Source organism: Acanthochromis polyacanthus, chromosome 11 (assembly GCF_021347895.1).
Source record: "Acanthochromis polyacanthus isolate Apoly-LR-REF ecotype Palm Island chromosome 11, KAUST_Apoly_ChrSc, whole genome shotgun sequence".
NCBI classification, from domain to species: domain Eukaryota; kingdom Metazoa; phylum Chordata; class Actinopteri; family Pomacentridae; genus Acanthochromis; species Acanthochromis polyacanthus.
In genome coordinates, this window is record NC_067123.1 from 7,857,164 (window position 1) to 7,877,244 (window position 20,081).

Sequence of the window (20,081 nt, forward strand, 5' to 3'; positions counted from 1 at the left end):
CTTCTGGTCAGTATTCACCCTGTAGTACATTTAAAGTGTGCAAAGGAGCATTACCACATAATATACCACAAAAACGTCACACAAGGAGGACGGCACAAATTAGTAAAACCATTAATACAGCAAATTTAAACTTTTGCGACTTGCTAATTGGAAAATTTCAAAGCATGAATTCAACTGTGATCTGATTGTTCAACCCTAGTTCTGATTAATCCTGCTACCATGTTCACAATCATTTAGAACTAATAAATGAAGTTGCTGCTGCTGTTCAATGTAGGTAAATGCATCCAACTCTCTCTTTGGAGACCCTTAAAGGAATGCTGCTGCTGTCTGATGCTGCAGGTATTTAATAACTTTAGAGGAAAAAAATCCAAAACAACTGGAAGCAACAAACTGAACTTAAGCTAGTTTAAGTCAGTCCAAACCTGGATTACATCTGTTGTTGGTGACTCTCGTTTCACATATTTCAGTTTGTATTAGATGTGAAATTGTAGCTCATAGTGCACAAGAAAGCTGATGTGATTTTGGCCACAAACTATCATGATTTTGAACTAATTTTATTTTGAACAAATTTTTGTGCTGAAATGCGATAAAAGTCATCCTCAAGTCGCTTTACGCAAGTCAGATAACTGCTCATTGTGCGCACGTCTCTCCATTAATTCAGCAACATGAAGTTTAAACTTGTGCTGTTAAAAATCAGACTGAAATGTCATTAGATGCCATGACTTGTCCGGAAAAACTACTAAGGTGTTTAATAATACATGAAGCTGTCTTATTACCAGAAAGACTTGCATGTCTAAAAAGGGCTACTGGCATCGTTTTAAAGCAATACATTTAAACCCTGTTGCCTCTCTGTGTACATTTACTCTGTTGCACGTACTGGTAGTTTCATATTTGGTGCACAGATGTGAGGATAAAATGAACTTGCTGAGGAATAATGTTTAGCAGCTGCATCGTTAGTTTCTGGTCTGAGATCAGCTGATAAGAGCAGGTGACGATCACTGAACTGAACTGATGTGTCCATGTCTCTCAGGCTCATTCAGTCAGTCAGAAATAACCAGTTCCAATATGCATTTCATGTACTTACTGTATGTGCACAGCTTTGCATTATTGATGTGTGTGTGTGCAGGGAAGGGGTGAGAGAGGGTGGTGGGTGGGGGAGGCAGTGCAGCTCTAGATGTTTCTGTGCAGCTCTAAAACTGACCTCCAGCTTCTGAAGCCAAACTCTTTGTTTGATTTAATCCTGCGCTGGGTTTCTTGAAGTCTCAGTAATGCTGAATGAAACCCAGCTCAGGTCTCAGAAACGTTCGCTTTGAGTTTGGAGAATTCTTTGCTGCTTTCACAGTAAAAGCTTCAGCGGTGCAAAGCAGCTTTCACACCACATGGCATCGTTCCTGTCAGCTTCTCTAATATCATGTCATTGTAGGGCTCCTGCTAACTTCATGAAGTCCATGAATGTTTGCATTTTGTGTTGCATTATGAGTTTTTTTGCTCTTACCTTTTGGTTTACAAGTTTTTTTTCCCCCCTTCTCTCTGACTTCACCTCTCTCACTCTCTTCTTCCTCCATCCATCCTTTCTCCTGACCTGAATCTTTCTTTTATAACTTCCTGATGTTCAAACTTTCCTGCTGTCTTTTTCTCCTACTGTTCATCTTGTTCTTTTCATCTGTCTCTCCATAAACTCTCCTTCAACTTCCATTTGTGTTCCATCCGTCCCTCCCTCTCTCTGCATCTGTACATCCTCCTCTTCCTCTCAGATCACGATAAGTCGAGGGGAGGAGTGTGTTCTGGAGGACAACTCTCAGAGAACCAAGTGGAAGGTGATCAGTCCCACAGGGAACGAAGCCATGGTTCCCTCGGTGTGTTTCAGCGTCCCTCCGCCCAACCAGGAGGCCATCGACACCGCCGGCAGGTCAGACTGGAAACTCAACGTGGACTCTTCATTGAGTGTTCTGATTCCTTCAGGGTGATGATGAGAGTAAAGTTGTATCTCCTAAACCTGACAAGAATGTTGTGCGTTTTTATACTTGCACTATGCAGAGGCCAGAGAATTACAGGTTATTGATATTTTTTCTCGCGAAAAACTGACTTTAATTTGTTGACTCAACTTCTTTTGTTACTCAACAAAAGTTAAATAGATAAATAAATAAATGTTTATTTAGTATAACTGAACCTTTAGATACTTTAATAAATCAAAAATCCACACATTTGTACAACAAATGTTTGAAATACTGATAGGGCTAATGACATTATTTTTCTAAATAATTTTTGTTGTATTATAATTTATTAGCAGTTATTTTTATGTAAATGTACATTTATATTTTTGCTGCATTTTTTGCATTTATTTTCAAATAATATTTTATAATAATATTTTTATATTGATTTTACTTGATTTTTCTAAAATACTATTTTAATATTATTTTTTGTTTGTTTTTTTAGACATTTTAACACTTTAAATTAACCAAAAATAAATCCTGGCTATGTATTTTATGTTATATATTTTTAAATAATTGAATTTCTAAAATACATTTTCATTTTTAATAGTTTTATATTCACAATAAAGGTAAAAATGGGTACACTTTAAAAGTCTTTAAATCTAGTGTGGATTGTTTTTGTCTCCCCCTTCTGGCTGTGAGAATAATTACACCATCACTATTGGTGCCTGCTTGTGCTGTATACAGTATGAGTTGCTGTTGTTTTTATTGGTAATCCTCCCTCTGAAGGCTGAGTTTCTTTTTTGGATGTCTCCCAGATCTTTTCCCACACAAACTTCTCCATTCTCCTGGTCGCTGCAGCTGCTCCGTCTCTTTTGCTACAGTTGCTTCTTTCTTCAGCTCTGGCAAACAAATGACCAGCAGCTGATGTAAAATGCATCCCTCGCACTGTGGCAAAGGGATCGCCACCTTACAAACCTGATTTAAAACTCCTATATGTTCTGTGAAATGCACAGACATTTATTTGGGACTGACAGGCTTAATCTGTGCAAACATGTCTGACTTATATGCAACAGATGATCAGTTATCTGTAAAAGTCCTCCACTGTAGGTTTACCTTTTTACTCTGTATTGCTGGGATTCACATTCATGTATGTTCTGCGTGTGTTTTTGTCTTTCCAGGACAGAGCAGTTGTACCAGAAGGTGATGTCTCTGTGGCACCAGCTCCATGTGAACATGAAGAGCGTGGTTTCGTGGCATTACCTGCTCAAAGACATCAGGGCTGTGTCTGGATGGAACCTGGACACGGTGAGATGATCTGTGCATCCGTAACACAGCTGGTGTATTAAATGTGAAATATGTGTGTCATTTTAACTTTAAGGAGGTGTTACTCTGTTGTTACTGACCTTCATCTCTCACCGTCAGGTTCGTTGCCAGCCTCCGTCAGAGCGTCAACACGTCCTGGATCATCTGGAGACCCAGTTGGCCGACTTTCTGTCTGACAGCAAAGAGAGTTCTCTGTTCACGCCGGCCGAGAGACGAGAGCTGGAGAAGGAGGTTCAGCAGGCCCAGCAGCACTGCCAGGACCTGCTGCTCAACATGGAGACCGGTGAGGACCAGTACATGCACTCTGTAGAAATGATTTTCACCTGTAAAAATACCACCGAAAGTGGTCCAAATCTGCTCCAAAGTTCACTGATTTCTACCTTTGCTCATGCATCACTTCTCCACAAAGTTTAATGAAGTTCAGCTTGACAGTTTTGGTACAGGTCTGAAACATCTCCCCTCTGCTCCTGCCTTTGTTTCTCCTCCCTGCAGTGGAGAAGGATGAGTCGGTGTCTCGGTCGTACCTGTCCGAGCTGCAGAACGTCACCCTTCGTCTAAAAGAGGCCGAGCAGAGACTGATGAGGGCGATTGAGACTCCGCCTCCCAGCCGGCTGTCAGGTGACAACGCTGACAACACCGTCCAGATAGCAGAGCAAGAGGTCAGTGTGAGCTCCACCTGCTGGTTGTACAGCATCATAACACCTTTATTTAGTCAATATTTACATGAGTTAGTGATTCCTGACGCATTACAATAAGTTTTTTACATAGTTGTATGTGTTTTAAGGCAGAAAAAATCTTCATACCTTCATAGTTTTCATGAAAGCTCCAACAATCAAAAGGCACATAGTGAAATGAAAATGTTGTTATGATTATTTTCTAAATAGTACTAATATATTTGCATTTAGAGGCCTAATAATTTTCTGCAAATATGTATATTTAATAACTATTCTTGGAAACGTTTTCAGCAAAGGAAGGTATGATGAGATCATGAAATAAAGAGCATCAGATGAGTGTTGTTAGTTTTCAGTGATGGTTAATTAAAGGGGAATAAGCAAGTCCAGCTTAACGCCAAATAATCACACTCTTCTGTTCACTAATTCCTAAGAAGCCTCCGAAAACAGAGAGCCACTGCACAACATTAAAAAAAATCAATAAAAGGGGTAGCAGGGTCTTACTGATCCTGAGTTCATCCTATCCTCTAAAACATGCACACAGATTCATAAGACTGATTTTTGCACCAGCATCTCTATTGCTGTTTACTTTTTTTTAAAATCCCATTTACAGATCTGGTGCTTTTACAGTGTGCATACAAAACACAGATATTGAATTTGACTTAAAGTGTTTTGGATTAAAATTCCTTTAATTAGCCTGCGTATGCTCAGATCAACAGGCAGAATTCCTTTTCTGAATCACAGTTTGAGCAGTAGAACATCATTCATGGCGTTTTACTCTCCGTTTAACTAACTTTAAACCCTGTTCTTGTCCAGAAGCTGCAGTCGGAGCTGGACGTTCTGCGCTCCACCGTTGGTGACGTGTCTCGACGCTGCATCCATTTCTTCGAGGAGAAGCCGACGTCCTCCAGCGTTCCTGTCCTCCGGTCTGAACTCAGCCTGGCTGTGGAGAAGATGGACAAACTGCACAACCTCTCGTCTGTCTACCTCAACAAGTTAGTCAGCCGCAATGAGCCACTCTGTCTGTTAGTTAACTCTGAAATTTGCTAAAGGTTTCACTCACAAAATGCTTTTCATTCACATCTTTAGATTAAAGACAGTGGACGTCCTGATTCATAGCCTGGACGAAGCAGAAAGCCAAGTCAGGAAGTACGAGAGCAAACTAAGTGAAGAAGACATTGTTCCTGCCGACACGACAGCCATTCAGAACCTCAGAGATCAACTCGGGGTAAAGCACTCTGTCAGATAAAATCCTCTCTCATCCAGCTGAAGAAACAGACTCTAACCTTCTGGTTTGTGTTTGTTCTCCTTCCAGAAGTGGCAGGCGGAGCTCAGCGAGCAGGAGGGCATCTTCCAGTCGCTGCAGGCCGAGGTGGGTCGCGCCAAAGAGGCGGGTTCTCAGCTCAGCAGGCTCCACCCGGACCGAAGCCCCGAGCTGGAGCGCTACCAGGAGAAAGCCAGTCAGATGGCAGAGAGGTGGAGCGGAATCAAAAGGCAGATGGAGACACGGTGAGCAGAACAGCAGTTTAAAAAAAAGGAGCAGCAAAAAATAGAATTCAGGAACAGGAGGTGGATTAATGAGTTTAATTAACGCAGCGAGGAGGAGAGTTGTCAGGTTTAGTAGCTGACTTTGTGATCTGAATATTTAGAGAAATTTAAAGTGACAGAACAGGTAGTGGCCCACAGTGGTACTGAGGAACACTGATGCAGACATAATGGATGCTAAACTGAAGCTACTTCTAATATAAGATAACATAACACATTTAAATGTTATAACATCTGGATGAACATGAAGTAAGACAAGAAATACAAAATTAAAAGTAAAAATTTAGTAAAGACTATGGACACCTTTCAAATTGATCAAATATAATAAACACAGTTTGTAGAATTGTGCTCATGAAGTTCTAGAGTAACAGTGCTGGATTGTTTTATTGCAGTTGGAAAGTTCTGAAGAGAAAAACAACGTTACATTATGTTCTTTATACAGTGTTTAATAATATATAGTGTTTCTTATTAATTATTTAGACTTTTATAATGAAGTGAAATTTAGATATCTTCAAATCAATCACATCTGGAGAGCGGTCTGCTCAGACTAATAACTCTAAACTCTGATTAAATTATTGATTTCAAGCAATTTGTCATCATTGATGGAGCAGATATAGAACATAGAACAGTTTTCAGCCACTGCTTTGTGTCTGAGAGTTTAACTGTGTGCAGTTTTCAGCAGGCAGAACTTCACATAATAGCAGCTTGAAAGTTCTTTTTTTAAACCAATTTTTTTATGTAAATTACATGTTTCTGTACATATTTATATGCAGTTCAAAAATGGACAAACAAAAACATACACATGATAAACAAAAACAAATACAGCATTTGGCAACAGGACTAACTCATGGCATTGTCTAAACCCACATAAATAGGAGAATTTCAAATTACATTTAAAGATTAATGAAATGAAGGAGCAGCAAGGGGTTATGAAAGATGTCAAAAATACACAATCCAGAAACGAATATCACTACATTTTTACTTGCACTTCAAACAAAAACATCTCCACCAGCCTGTCGAATGTGTAAAATCTAATCAAATTTAAGTGAGCAACAACAGGAGACGAAACATTCGTAGCAGCTTGAAAATTCAGTGAAAGCACGTGGCATAAAGCAGGTGGATGAACGCAGCATGCAGCATTTGAATAACTATTATCCTGAAATTCAGTCCTGTCCAATTACAGTAAAATGATCACCTTCATTTGCTTTTTTTCTCCCACTGCTAACTTACCTCTCAACAGCTTGTAACAGATAGAAAGTTGCTCAACTGAATCATATCATTCTGATTCTGCAGGAAACACACATTTACCTTTGCCTGCTAAATATACTGACATTCTGTGTTTCCCTGCAGACGAGCTGATCTGGACGCTCTGGGTTCGGCGCTGCAGCAGTACAGAGACGGGCACTCGGCTCTGATCAACTGGATCGAAGAGACGACAGAGAGACAAGAAAACACACAGCCTGGACAGACGGACAGCAAAGCTCTGTCTGAACAACTGGCCCAGCAGACGGTCAGTAGAGTCACACATGTGGCCTTGAAATTCAAGATTAGACGGTTTTTATTCATCACATTCTCAGTGTCAGTAAAATGCAAAGTGCTGTTCAACCAGGCTGTGTAATAATAATAACAAACACATGAATAAAACATTCTTTAAATATAAGAAAAGCCATAAATAAAGAGCAGTAAATAAATATTTAGATATACAAATTTACATTATGCCTGAAATAATTCATTTGATAAGTAAACGAGATGTTTCTTTATGTGTACCAAATACAGTTTAGTGGAAAAGCAAGCATGTTGTAATACAAGGCCTTTTATAAATTCTGTTTGTTTATTCTCTTTCCAGGCATTAGTAGCTGAGATTGAACAGAATCAGACCAAACTAGACGAGTGCCAGACTCACTCCAAACAGTACTGCACCTCAGTGAAGGTAAGAAGCTGCTTCACAGACACTTCTTATGTGTCCGTTTTTCACATGCAGTATTTCAAATATAAGATGATGATGTTATGTACAGCTATACATATATATATATATATATATATATAAAATCTGCTGCTATTTGCTCCGGATTCATCACAATTCTGTGTTGTAAACAGTTCAGAATAAGTGCAGTGGTGGAAGAAGTTTTCAGATTCTTTGCTTCAGTAAAAGTACCACTACAGCTCTGTAAAAGTACTGCATGACAAGTACAAGGCTTGAATGAATAATCCTACTTGACTAAAAGTACACAGCAGCAAAATGTCAAAGTAGTAAATTGCTATATTCTTATATTTACCATCATTATAGTGCTAATATTGTGTCAGCAGCAGGTTACTGTTGTAGCTTCTGCAGGTTTAAATTGTTTTATATCCACTTTTATCTTCAGAGTCACAAGACAAATCTGAGGGGAAAAAACAAAGCTTAGATGCACAAATCTGTTGTTTTTAGTTTTTCTCTAACCTTTGATTTTTGGTGCGGTATCGGATCTCACCTGAAGTTTAATCTTTAGTAGCGAGTTGCATTTTTAAAGCTTGTTTTGTGAAATCTTCATCTTAAAAGTAATTAAATCTGTCAGATTAATGTAGTGATGTCTAAAGTAGAATATTAAGCATAAAGTGAAAATACTCAAGTGCAAGCACTCCGAAAAATTCTACCTACTAAATAAGTGTAAGGGTGTTAGTTTATGAGCTAACTTCACATTATTAAGCTCCTAAACTGTCTCTGTAGCATTATGTTTTCCATAATAACAGTTTCTTGCTCCATTAACTTCCTAAATGTTTTTATTATTTTTTAGGATTATGAGCTGCAGCTGATGACGTACAGAGCCTTTGTGGAGTCGACGCACAAATCACCCGTTAAGAGGAGGAGGATGCACTCTTCCTCTGACGCCATCACTCAGGAGGTCAGGAGAGAACAAATCATGATGACAACAGTATTTTTTGTTGAAAGTAATTAAACTTTGGATGGTGTGTTTTCCTGGGTGCTGTGAGTAACGTACATATTTGTGGGTTTATCTCCACAGTTCATGGACTTACGTACACGCTACACCGCCCTGGTCACCTTGACAACCCAGCATGTAAAGTACATCAGTGATGCTCTGAGGAGACTGGAGGAGGAAGAGGTGATGCCTCAGTTAATGTTACATCTTTAATTAAGCACTTAAGTGTCTAATTTAGAGTCATCTATGAAGAATATTTCTCCCGTTTGTAACATGATGTTGAATGATAGGCTGATAGTTTCTGCTTTGATCTGTGCAGAAAGAGGTGGAGGAGGAGAAGCAGGCCAGGGTGGGCCAGGTGTCGGACCTGCTCGGCTGGGTTAAAGGCCTCCAGGGTCGGACCGGAGGACCCAACGCTGAGTCCTCACTGGCTGCTCAGCAGGTACTTCAGCGCACTGTTTATGCTGATGTTGTTATTATGAATATTAAACAGGCTGTGACGTTCAGAGACCCAGTGTTGAAAGGCCCTGGAGTGAAATTATTAAAGAGCAGAAGATCAATAACCTCTGATGTCATCGCTTCTGCTCTCGGAGAAATTAAGAAAATGGATTTCTTTTTGATTACTGCTGCATAAATGTTATCTTGCACATTTTATCTCACTGACTCTATAATGTACTTTTGTACTTTTGCTTTTTCTAAATCAGAAATAAAGATAAGATCAGATCAGAGAGGATTTACTGATTTGGCAGCTGCAGAAGAACCTTATCTTACTTTACTTTCAGCCTCTCTCTAAGTGAAGGTTGGCAGCAGCAGACAAAGTCCTTGGTTCTTTTGTCTGGTTCTTGCTGCACAGTAAAAAGTTCTGCATTCAGTTTTTTACTTAACAGTGAAGGCTGAAAGAGAAGAAATGTAAAAATTAAAAAAAGCAGACAAAGTGAAGCAATGTTGGTTTTGTTCATTTTATTTTTTCTCTTAAAAATATCAAAAGAACCATAACAGTACTGCTAAAGCTTGTGTCCACAAGCAGCCTCTTTCGCTGGTATCTGTAGGAAGTTGTACAAAATGAATCGCATCGATCATCTGTCTTCTCTAAAGGCCATCAGTGAACAACTGGCAGCCAAGAAAGATCAGGTGGCTGAAGCTATCAGGAGCACGCAGGTCTTCCTTCTGTCGAAACAGGCGAGCAAGTAAGTTAAGAACACATACATGAGCACATTTAATATCCTCTTCAAACACAGACTCCTCAGGAAGTATTAAAGATGAAAGCCTGAAATGTTCACTGTTAGTCCTCATAATGCAGTTGATCCAAAATCTACAATATAAGATGAGTAGGTCCGTCTTTGAGCACACATTAACAAAAGAATTGGTAACACTGATGTCAACTACTGGTATTTTCTGAACATATGCAGCTGTAATAATAATACCAAACAAAACATATGGAATATTTTTTACTATGAAAGTTATTTTTATGAATTTCCATAACTAAATGAGCAGATAGGACAAGTTATAACTTAGAGTTTAAAGTGGTTCTTAAAATATAACAGAATATTCTAAGTCAATGCCGTATAGAGTGATAACAGTGAAGATGTCAGATGTTTATCTGTATTAGGTCCTGAAATACTGCCGTTCAGAAGCTCAAATTTCAAGGTGCAGAAAGTATATTGAAAGTGAGTTTATGGTCAGATTTTGTTTTAGTTATCTCAGAAAGTATTTAATATTTCACACGGAAAATTTCACAGATTTCAAATTTGCATTGATTGTAATAGAAAAGTTTCAGCCACATCAAAGATGGTCAAGCAGAAAGCAACGGATGATTTTACCTGGAATAAGTCTCTACACAGTACAGAATGTAGAGTTCAGTTATTTAACAGGGTGTTTTTCCACATGACAGGATTCTGTCTTTTTCAGGCATGCAGTTGAAAAAAGACAATTTTTTGGATCAGGAATGTTAGCCAACTATAAACAGTTTAATTTTTAGTCATTTTAAATCAAATCTGCTGTATACAGTAACCAACCTGCTCTAACTTCTCCCTCTGTCCTCTCCAGGTTGTCCCCAGAGGAGCGAGCTAATGTGGAGGCTCAGCTGGACGAGCTGACGGCCACCTACAACCAGCTGTGCGACAGTTCCACCCAGCAGCTGCAGCAGCTGGAGCAGCAACTGGCCAAAGAGGAGGAAAGAAAGGTAGATGGGCTGAAGAGCTGGGCTGAGGTGGATCAGGGTTACCAGAGACTCACGACACAAATGTGTTCTGCTTTCGCAAGCTTGAAGGAAAATAACTGTGAAGGTTCTTGTTATAAAATGTCGCTTCGAGTCCGAAAACGCTTGCGAGCTGAGCGTGAGTTCATGTGTGGGCCAGCAGCAGGTTGTGTGTGTTGTACAGCATGGTGTGTGTTCACAGAGTGTGCATTTTTGAAAACATCACCACTGTTTCACCACGGATCTCACTCATTGACTTGGTTTGGTTTAACAAACATCACAGACCCTATTCAGACGTGTATTCAGATCATTTGAATTTATCTTTTCTATTTTTGGCTCTATTGTTTGATCTCCTTCAAGGGAGACTAAATGCTATAATACATAAATAGTCTGAGAGAAGACTTCTGCAGCCCAGTTTTCATTAAAAGTGGTGTGAAATGTGGGCACAGAAGGGTAAAAATGATTTTTTCTGGATGACACTGTCTGAATTGGGCCTCAGCATGGAGTTATTCACTGTCACATTGTTCTCCTAAAAGCCTGCAGTCATTTCATTAACTATCTCCACCCCTAGTTTTTATCATCTTCATTATCATCAGATAACTGCTGAGCTGCTAACATGGTTCATCAAAGGCCTTAGTGGTGCCGCATTAGAGCAGCGCTGCACAAGTCATGCTAGCAGTTAGAAAAAAGCTGCTTTTTTTTAGATGCATTGTTGGAAAATCGTTTTCAAAATAGATGTAGCTTCACATTTCACTGTCATCTCTGTAGATACAAAATAGTATAATGTTATTTTACTTTATATAGTGGTAGCTTAATGCCACTGCATAAAGTCTACACATTTCATTTCAGCTTTTATGTTATTCAGCAAGTTTACCCCATATGTACATTTACTTTGTCATAAAATTGCTCCTCTCCTGGCATACATAATGTGGTACATTGGTCTAAAATGCTTTGAATGAATGTGAGATTTTGCGGTTTGAAACACTCCTCGATAATAATTTCTCATAGCTGATTCCTATGTTAATGTTTGGTGTTAAAGGTGATTTTTTTATGTGACTAAAAAGTACTCAATGAACGATAGAAGTTTTGTTCACTTTTCCAGTAGTGTCAGTGCACCAGAGGCCAGCTATGCAAAAACCAAACCCACTTCACCATTTGAGCATGTTGTGTCCAGATCACAAGATTGTGTCTGTGTGTGTGTGAATGAGGATTTTATGTGTTTGTTCTAATGCATTACTATTAATGTGTGAAACTTTAAACCAGCGTTTTGCTTGAAAATCACTAACAGCTGCCAAAGGGAAGACTTGCGGACATCCCAGGTCTGAGCCAAGGATCAGAATGGAAGATCAGTTTGCTCTTTAGTTTTAGTGAAAACCATAAGATATTTCACAATAGGAGGCTGTTTTAATGGCAATTAGTGGTATATTGAAAGACAATAATCAGCAGGTAAACAGACCTTTACAGTGACGACATAAATCATTTGTCAAAACCCTTCATAAGTTTTCCAAGTGTCACGGTTTAGAGGTCAGTTGGAGGTTTTAGTGTCAGAGCAGCGTTAGGAGTCAGAATGAAGAGTGGCATGCAGAATGCTAACAACCAGCTTCTCACCTGTCGCGCCTCGCTGTACCGAGCCGTAAGCTGGCCCATTAGTGTGTGGACGAGCCGGGACGGTAAGTAGCGCTCGCTTTCTCTCTTACTGGTGCCTGTAAGTTTTTATCAAGTTTTTTCTCCTCTTTCCTTTGGATACTTGTGTGTTCCTTTATATGCCTTTGCTTTCTTTTTTCTAGAGCTTTTTCTGCACTTCTTGTTACAATTTGCTTTTTTGCATGCTTAATGCTTGTTTTAGAATAGTGTATTAAAGTGCTTGAATTTAAAAAATGGAATAAAAAAACAATCAAGCTCCAATATATATGTATAGATCATGTTGGTGGCAAGTGGTTGTGGTTTTTCTTCTTTTCTGATTCTATGATCTGCCCCTAATACCTACAAAGGTACTTCAAAAAGTTCTCGGCACAAGAGAAGATTGTTCTTGCGTTATTTTGCAACATAGTCTCCTTTAACTTCAGTGTACTTGGTCTGTTGATGTTCAAGCTGCTGGATTCCTTCTCGGAAGAAGGTCACAACATGTTGAGCCTCCAGACAAGCCTAACGTTATTATCACTTGAAAATAGTCACCACCAAGTAGTTTTTTACAAGTTTAGTAAACAGATAGAAGTCAAACATGCCGGTTGGGTTAGTAAGGTGCATTAAAGCAACAGTTCAAAGCCACTTTTAGCTGCTTCTGCCACCTGATGCTGTGAGTACGGACACACTCTCCTCTCCTTTTATTTGATTGCTTTACCCTTTAAGCTTCAGTGTACCGCCGGCGGTACACCTACTAATTTGCATAGGAATTTCAGGAATGTCCGACGGGTGCAAACGCGATTATACAAACACTATACACCGATGGAAAGCTTAGATTCTCATGAATCCGCCGGTATAAACCACTTTCAGATGCGATTACCACAGCGGGTGAGAAAAACACATTTGTCCGACAAAAACAAATATTCATCCATCCGTTCTCTATACACGGCTTCAAAGCACACAGCGCGACTCACATTTCCGGGTTTATTATTACACACAAAAAAAAAGATTCCACAAAAAACGGCCATAATCCAACCTTTTACATCAGATGACACAAGCCAGTAAACTATTTTGTCCAAAACATGTCCTGAAGTCGGTATAAAATCCCCGAATCGGTCGTTTCAAGGAAATGCACCTCCCGATGCGCGTCCAATATTCCCCGTATTTTTCGTAATTTTTTTTATTTAAAAATAGAATATTAGCGATTTTTTGTACTGAAAACGGCTGGAATTGACTGAAGCTTAAAGGGTTAAAACATCTGGATTTTGTGGACAGTGATATAAGGCTTCATGGTATGCAATTATGCCCCAAAATGAGAGTTATGCCTCATATTTCTGGATGAAGCAGAGAACCTTTTGAAGTACCTGTGTATAATAGTACAAAATAATATGGTAACATAGTAATTTAACTTAGTACATGTTGCTCAAAGTGCCAAACCAGAGTGAATATTAACTGGAATTTTGCTTTCCCTCCTTTTGTAGAGCCAAATTGCCATTGGTGGAGTGATCGACCTGGGAACAGTGGAAACATTCCCAGTGTTCCAAGCGGCCCGACATGGTCTTATTGACCAGGACACCTGCCATGTGCTGCTGGAGGCCCAGCTCATTAACGGTGGGCTCCTCCAACCAGACTCCTCTGCCAGTTTGTCACTGGAACAAGGTCTATCTCAAGGCCTCATTGACTCTCACACCAGACAGTCCCTCTCTGAGTTGGAGAGTGCCTTGTATTTGGTGGAAAATAGCAAAACTGCAGGTGATCAACAACAAAATGTGCTTCCTGTAGTTAAAGCCATGGAGTTTGGGCTCATCAGAGAGGAGGTGGGACTTCGTATTCTCGAGCTCCAGATGAACACTGGAGGTCTGAGAGATTCAAATGAAAAAATGCTGAGTTTGGAGCAAGCAGAAGACATGAAAATTTTGCCTCCAAGAATCTCTACCAAGCTACAGTCTCGGATACAACACAAAGAGCTGATAGATCCAAACACAGCTGAAAAAGTAAATCTAAATGAGCTACAGGTGCGCTGTGTCCTCGACGATGACTCAGGCCTCCTTCTTCTTCCTGTCAAACAGCAGCCTGGAGGAACTGTTTGCCTCCGTTCTGGAAGAAAAGTTGGCATCTTCCGTGCTGTTCAGGAGGGACTGATCGATCGGAAAGTTACTGTACGGCTTCTTGAAGCTCAGCTCTTTGCCGGTGGCATTGCTGACCCTCGGTCTAGCCACCGGCTGACAATTCATGAAGCTGTTCGTCATGGACTTATGGACCAGGATTTAGCTTGTGCCATGTTTGCACGGCAACTGCAAAATGGGGGAATTCTAGACTCTTCCAGTGGAGAACGCCTGGATCTAGAGGAGAGTATTCGCAGAGACCTTCTCTCCCCTCGTTTGGCTCTGTTGGTCCTCGAGTCTCTCTGGGCTTTTATGGGAATGCTTTGGCCTGAATCTGGAGAACTCCTGCCTATTGCGGAGGCTGTTCAACAAGGACTGATCTCAGGAGATCTTGCAAGGAACATACTAAGGCAGCGACACACCATTGGGGCTCTGTACAACCCAGAAACCCTCCAGGTGCTGCCCCTAAACCAGGCTGCCCAAGAGGCCCTTGAACCCAGTGTTGTTGATCTTCTGAGAGACATCCACATACCAGACGTTCTTCTGAACATGAACCAGTCAGGTACGCCATCTCTGAACCGCCTAAGCTGGAGTTCCACCAGCTCCTCTCCACCTCCATCCTCTCCTCTATCTTTATCATCCCCTACAAGCCTTGAGTGGGAAACTACAGATAGGATAGATCCCGAGGAACAAGCCAAACACAAGCTCCTGTTTCACCTCATGACTCACAGCTATGTGGATGCTCATTCTGGAAAACGGTTGGTGCTGCTTGACCCTGAACTGATGGCGATGGTCAAAGCTACTAATGTGGTTGTGGGAGAGTCTGCATATTCAAGTCAGGTTGAGACTTTAAGCAGTTTGGCCACAGATAAGTCGGGGAAGTTGCAAATGGAGAGAAAGTTTAGTCTGACAGATAATGGAATGAGTGACAACCATATTGAAGTTGAGGAAGACAGGTCCAGTGTAGTTACAGAAATGAAGGATGTTGAGACTAAGGGTAGAAGCAGTGTAAAAGAAAGGTATGATGGCGAAAATGACAGCAAGTTGCTCCAGAAACCACCAGCAGTTGTAGAAAGTGATTTAGCCTTTATGGCTAAAGATAATATCAGTTTAGATAAAGATGCAAAAGTAAATGAACAAAAGAAAGAAATGTCCAGACTTGAAAATGTAAAGGTTTCAGATAAACATCTTAGCCCAGACGAGATGGTACAAACAGAATCCAAACTCAAGGATATTGCTGTTGAGGACACAAAAGGTACAATCCCAACTGTAGTTAGAAAAACCATCACAGTGCCACTTAAATCAGAGAAGGATGTAAAAAGAGAGACATTGAAAGAATCCATCCAAGGAGAGAAAACAAATGAAGATTTTGACTTAATACAATCCCAAGAAAGGAATGATGTAAAACAATCCAAGACTGAATTAGTAAAGATCAAAGAAAATGTTCCTGTAACCGATGCTAAACCTCAGGTTGATATCCTTGATTCCACAGTGGATAAACAAGGGGAGGATGCAGAGCTGGAGAAGTTAGTGGTAGAGCTCAAACAGGGAGGTCTGATGACAGAAGAAGGGGAAAAGCTGCTACCAGATGAGGCAGTAGCTCAGGGTGTCCTCCCAGGTCATACAGCAGTTAAACTCATGGCTAAGGCTGGTCTGTTTGGGGGTTTCCTAGATGCCAGCAGTGGTGACTCGCTTAGCATGGAGGAAGTTATGCAGGAGGGTTTACTCGACGAAGATCTAATGTGGAGTGTTTTAAAATCAGATAAAACGCTTGCAGGGGTTGTGGATGTGGAGAAAAGGCATATTTGTGGGGTGAAGGAGGCAGCTGAGGCAGGGTTGATCGACTCTGACACTGCTGCTCGACTTCTAGAAGCTCAGGTGGCATCTGGGGGTATTGTTGACCTACGTAGGGATAAGAAAGTCTCCGTCACTCTGGCAGCAAACCTGGGATTGATTGAGGAGAATCAGCGAGAAGAACTTGTAGCACTCGAGAAGGCATACAAAGGAAAGGATACAGATTCGTCAACATCTCTTAAGAAAGCCAGTTTACAGCTACAGATGGAAGGTGTTGTCGACCCAAAGTCCAAGTCTCCAGTTCCTCTGGAGCAAGCAATTCAGAAAGGTTTAATTAAGTCAGAGGAGGCATATCAGGTGTTGGCAAAGCAGGTGGCTGAAGGAGGTATAATACACCACGCTTCAGGAATGAGGCTTCCAGTCTCTGATGCTGTAGATAGAGGACTAGTGGATCGGTCCATTGCCACTGGGTTGGAGGAGCTAGAGTGGGTCTATAAAGGAAAAGTAAGCCCTTCAAGTCACCAAGAAGCTGTTGTTTTTCAGGCATCTACAGGAGCTATTTTAGACCCTGACACTGGAGTTAAACTGACATTGACTGAGGCTGTCTCTAAAGGTCTTCTAGATGAGAACATAGCCACTGAAGTTATGGCTTCTGCAACAGAAACACATGGAGTGCTTGACCCCCAAACTGCACACATTGTTCCTTATTCTGAACTTGTAAACCAGGGTAAGATAGATATTGAAACAGGTAAACGCTTCTTAGAGGTGAAACCCTTCCAAGGGGTTCAGGGCAAACAAACAAATGAATACTTGACACTTCCTGAGGCAGTTGTATTAAAGAAGGTCGATCCAGTTCCAGCACTGAGGCTCCTCCAAAGTCAGGCAGACACTGGCGGCATCATTGATATCAGTTCAGGTGAAAGACTTCCTCTACCTGAAGCCTGTAGGAGAGGTTTAGTTGTAGACGACATGGTCAAAGAAATAGCCGCTAACCAGTTATTGAAAGGAGGTTTAGTTGATCCTGCCACTAGACAACGAGTCCCAAGTCTCAATGATGCCGTTGCAGTAGGACTGATATCTAGTGATGTGGCGTCAGAGATTCAGGAGAAGGTGGCTTCTGTGGAGACAGAGAATGATGATGAAGATAGCTCTACACCTGTAGCTTCATCACACGGATCAAGTGGTTCATACAGCCCTGCTATTATATTATCAGCAACAAGTACAGACAGTCCAACAAACTGGTCTGATGCAAATACAGAGATGCCACTTTCAAAGAGAGGTTTAGGAGTTGCACAAATCAATGAACAGAAATCGACATCTGTAGTATCCGATCAGTCACTGTTTTATGACACTGCTGCAGCGGAGGATAAAGTAGAAGTACCAGACTCAGTGGAAGACAAATCATTAACTCAGCCAGACCAGTCTATGGAGGTCCTGTTTGAGTTTGCAACTAATGTTGAGAAAAGAATTCAGCAAGCAATTAAAGAGATAGCACCTCAGGAAGACCTCACTAAATCACAAAATCTTCCCAAACAGGACCCTGATAAAGGCAAAATTGATGATAAACAAAGGGAGAGCATTTTCAGAGATTCTATTGGAGAATCCATGGAGACGCATATCCATCACAGTGACAAAGAATCACAGAAAGAGGTCAGAGAAGGGGTTGATGATGTGTCTGTAAGGGATGTGGAAAAAGAGCGTAGACCTGCTGATGTGAGCACAATAATGATCAGTCAGGTTTCTGAAGATGGAAACCTGACAGGTTCAGTAGCAACAGAGATTACAGATGACAGAGAAAGCAATGAACTGTCAAAACCGAGTGAAGACAATTACAGGAAGAATGATGCGGCAGCGCAGAGAGATGGTGTTGTAAATGAGAAGGGTAAGGGAGTGGGAAAAGAGATCAAAGATTCAGAGATCAAAACTAGCGCTGATGTTGAGCAGTCAGAGGAGGTATTGACCTCTATATCCAAAGAGTCAGAAAACAAAGGCAAGAAAAAGAGGAAGAATAAAAAGAAGGCAAAAGGCAAAGAAGTAGAAAATGAAGCACAACCTCCAGAGATAAAGCATCCACCTTCAACCGCTAAAGTTGATTCAGAAACTGAAGGGCAGTCAGAGGCTTTTAATACAGCCACAGATACAGTTGAATCACAAGACATATCTGAGAAATCACAGATTCATGGCCAGGGAGCTTCTGAAGTGGCTCCCAATAGTAAAAGTGAAGCAAAGATTGATGTGAAATTTGAAGCTGAAGATGATTTAGTACAACCCAAACAGGAAGATGTTCCTGCCAGTCTGGAATCTGAAAAATCCACCATTGAACCAGCGAAAGATGCAACTAAAATGAAATTACTGAACAATACAAAGAAGACTGATAAGAGTATGGAAGCGAAATCTGAAGTGATTTCAGTTTCTCAGCAACCAGAACAACTGGAGAGCATTCGGGAGCTAGAGAAAGGCACTGAGCGAGAATTGCCTCAGAAATCAACTCTCCCAGATGACGAGAAAGCAGCCTTGATAATGAAAGCCAAAGAGAGTATTCTTAAAAAGGTGTTTGAAAAGGGAGTGAGCGAAAAGCAGGCTGCTGAGGAGCTGGAGGCTCTGCGCAAGGAGGTGGGGAAGAAGGAAGGTCGAGGAAAAGCTCTGCTCGCTAAGGTTGATGCAGTGGAAGGTCATGCTGTCAGAGATGATGGTGTCAAAAGATCCAATGGTTTACCAAAAGACAGTACAGAAGAGACAAGTGTCAGAGTAGAAAAAACTATACTGACAGAGGTTAACGAAAATATGACTGCAGAGAAACCTTTGATCCAGGAGAATGCTGAGGCCAAACTGTTGGAGGCTTCTTCAAAGGAGACTGAAATGAGCAGGAGTTCTGGAAAGGAAGACGTACAAAAAGATATTCCGACAACCCCATCGGTCCAACCTAAAGAAGCTCAGCCAAGAAAACAAACTAAGAAGAGCAAGAAATCCAAGACTGCACAACCGTCAGACAAAGGTGAACCTTATGCTGAAAAGTTATTGACTCCTGAAAAAGTAGATTCCGAGGTGATAACAGCAGAAATTACGACAAAATCCACAACAGCAAAACCAGATTTAGAAATTTCAGGTTTGCCGAAAGAACAGAAGACGGACAGACATACAGATGATCAACCAGCCAGGGATGCCATTCAACCTTCAGATAATGATAAGGCAAATGAGGTGGAGGCCTCTGCAATTAATAATCAGGGAGCTGAGACGAGTAAACAAAGTTCACCAACTCAGAAACCCGAAACTCAGAAACTCATTACTCCTGTTCAGGAACAGATCCAAGTGGCAGAAGTTGTGTCTGTTGTGAAACAAGAAGTCCACTCAGATACTGGAACTGCCAGCAAAACCACTGATGATTCTCAGGATGATGCATGCAAACTCGACATTCAGCCCACAGCTCAGCCTATGGCTCCTGGTCCACAGCCAGAAAAATCAAACAAAAAATCTAGAAAGAAGAAAAAGCTCCAACACCCTGAAGTTGAAATCACCAGTGTTTCTGAGGCTTTAATAACCCAAGAGAAACAAATGGACTCTCCAGAAACAACACCTTTGGTCTCAGAGGATGCTTCACCTGAATCTGAATCACCTGGAGTACCTGAGTCCGATACAGCCACCGAGAGCTGGACAGAAGATGATGATGATGCAAGCAAGAGTCCAGAAACTGTATCAAACAAAGACGGGGCGACATCCGCAACTGGCAAGGTAAGAAGATGTCGAAGATTTGTGAAGAATTATTTTTAGAGAGTTCTTTATGAGTGTAAGATTATAGAGCTGCATGATTGTGGTCTAACTGATAACCATGATTATTTTGATCAATATTGAGATATGAGACATTTAGCATGACTTCAGAGACAAAACATTATAAGCTTTTGCTTCCGTGTTGTGCTACATTCATGCTAATGTGCAAACCTGTGGACCAAAATAAGACTTTAAATCAGGATTGT

At 40.9% G+C, this 20,081-nt stretch overlaps 1 protein-coding gene across 1 annotated transcript in view; it reads left to right on the forward strand.

The window, feature by feature from the left end:
* The window catches only part of macf1a (microtubule actin crosslinking factor 1a), a 356,367-nt gene that overhangs the window by 227,867 nt on the left and 108,419 nt on the right, over nt 1-20,081 (forward strand). The window contains exons 23-37 of the mRNA XM_051956148.1: nt 1,755-1,909; nt 3,113-3,239; nt 3,357-3,540; nt 3,750-3,916; nt 4,745-4,923; nt 5,018-5,156; nt 5,244-5,437; nt 6,824-6,983; nt 7,320-7,403; nt 8,248-8,355; nt 8,476-8,574; nt 8,711-8,833; nt 9,487-9,578; nt 10,438-10,573; nt 13,693-19,839. Coding sequence (XP_051812108.1) covers nt 1,755-1,909; nt 3,113-3,239; nt 3,357-3,540; nt 3,750-3,916; nt 4,745-4,923; nt 5,018-5,156; nt 5,244-5,437; nt 6,824-6,983; nt 7,320-7,403; nt 8,248-8,355; nt 8,476-8,574; nt 8,711-8,833; nt 9,487-9,578; nt 10,438-10,573; nt 13,693-19,839 — 8,094 coding nt within the window. The remainder of the gene's footprint in view (nt 1-1,754; nt 1,910-3,112; nt 3,240-3,356; nt 3,541-3,749; nt 3,917-4,744; nt 4,924-5,017; nt 5,157-5,243; nt 5,438-6,823; nt 6,984-7,319; nt 7,404-8,247; nt 8,356-8,475; nt 8,575-8,710; nt 8,834-9,486; nt 9,579-10,437; nt 10,574-13,692; nt 19,840-20,081) is intronic.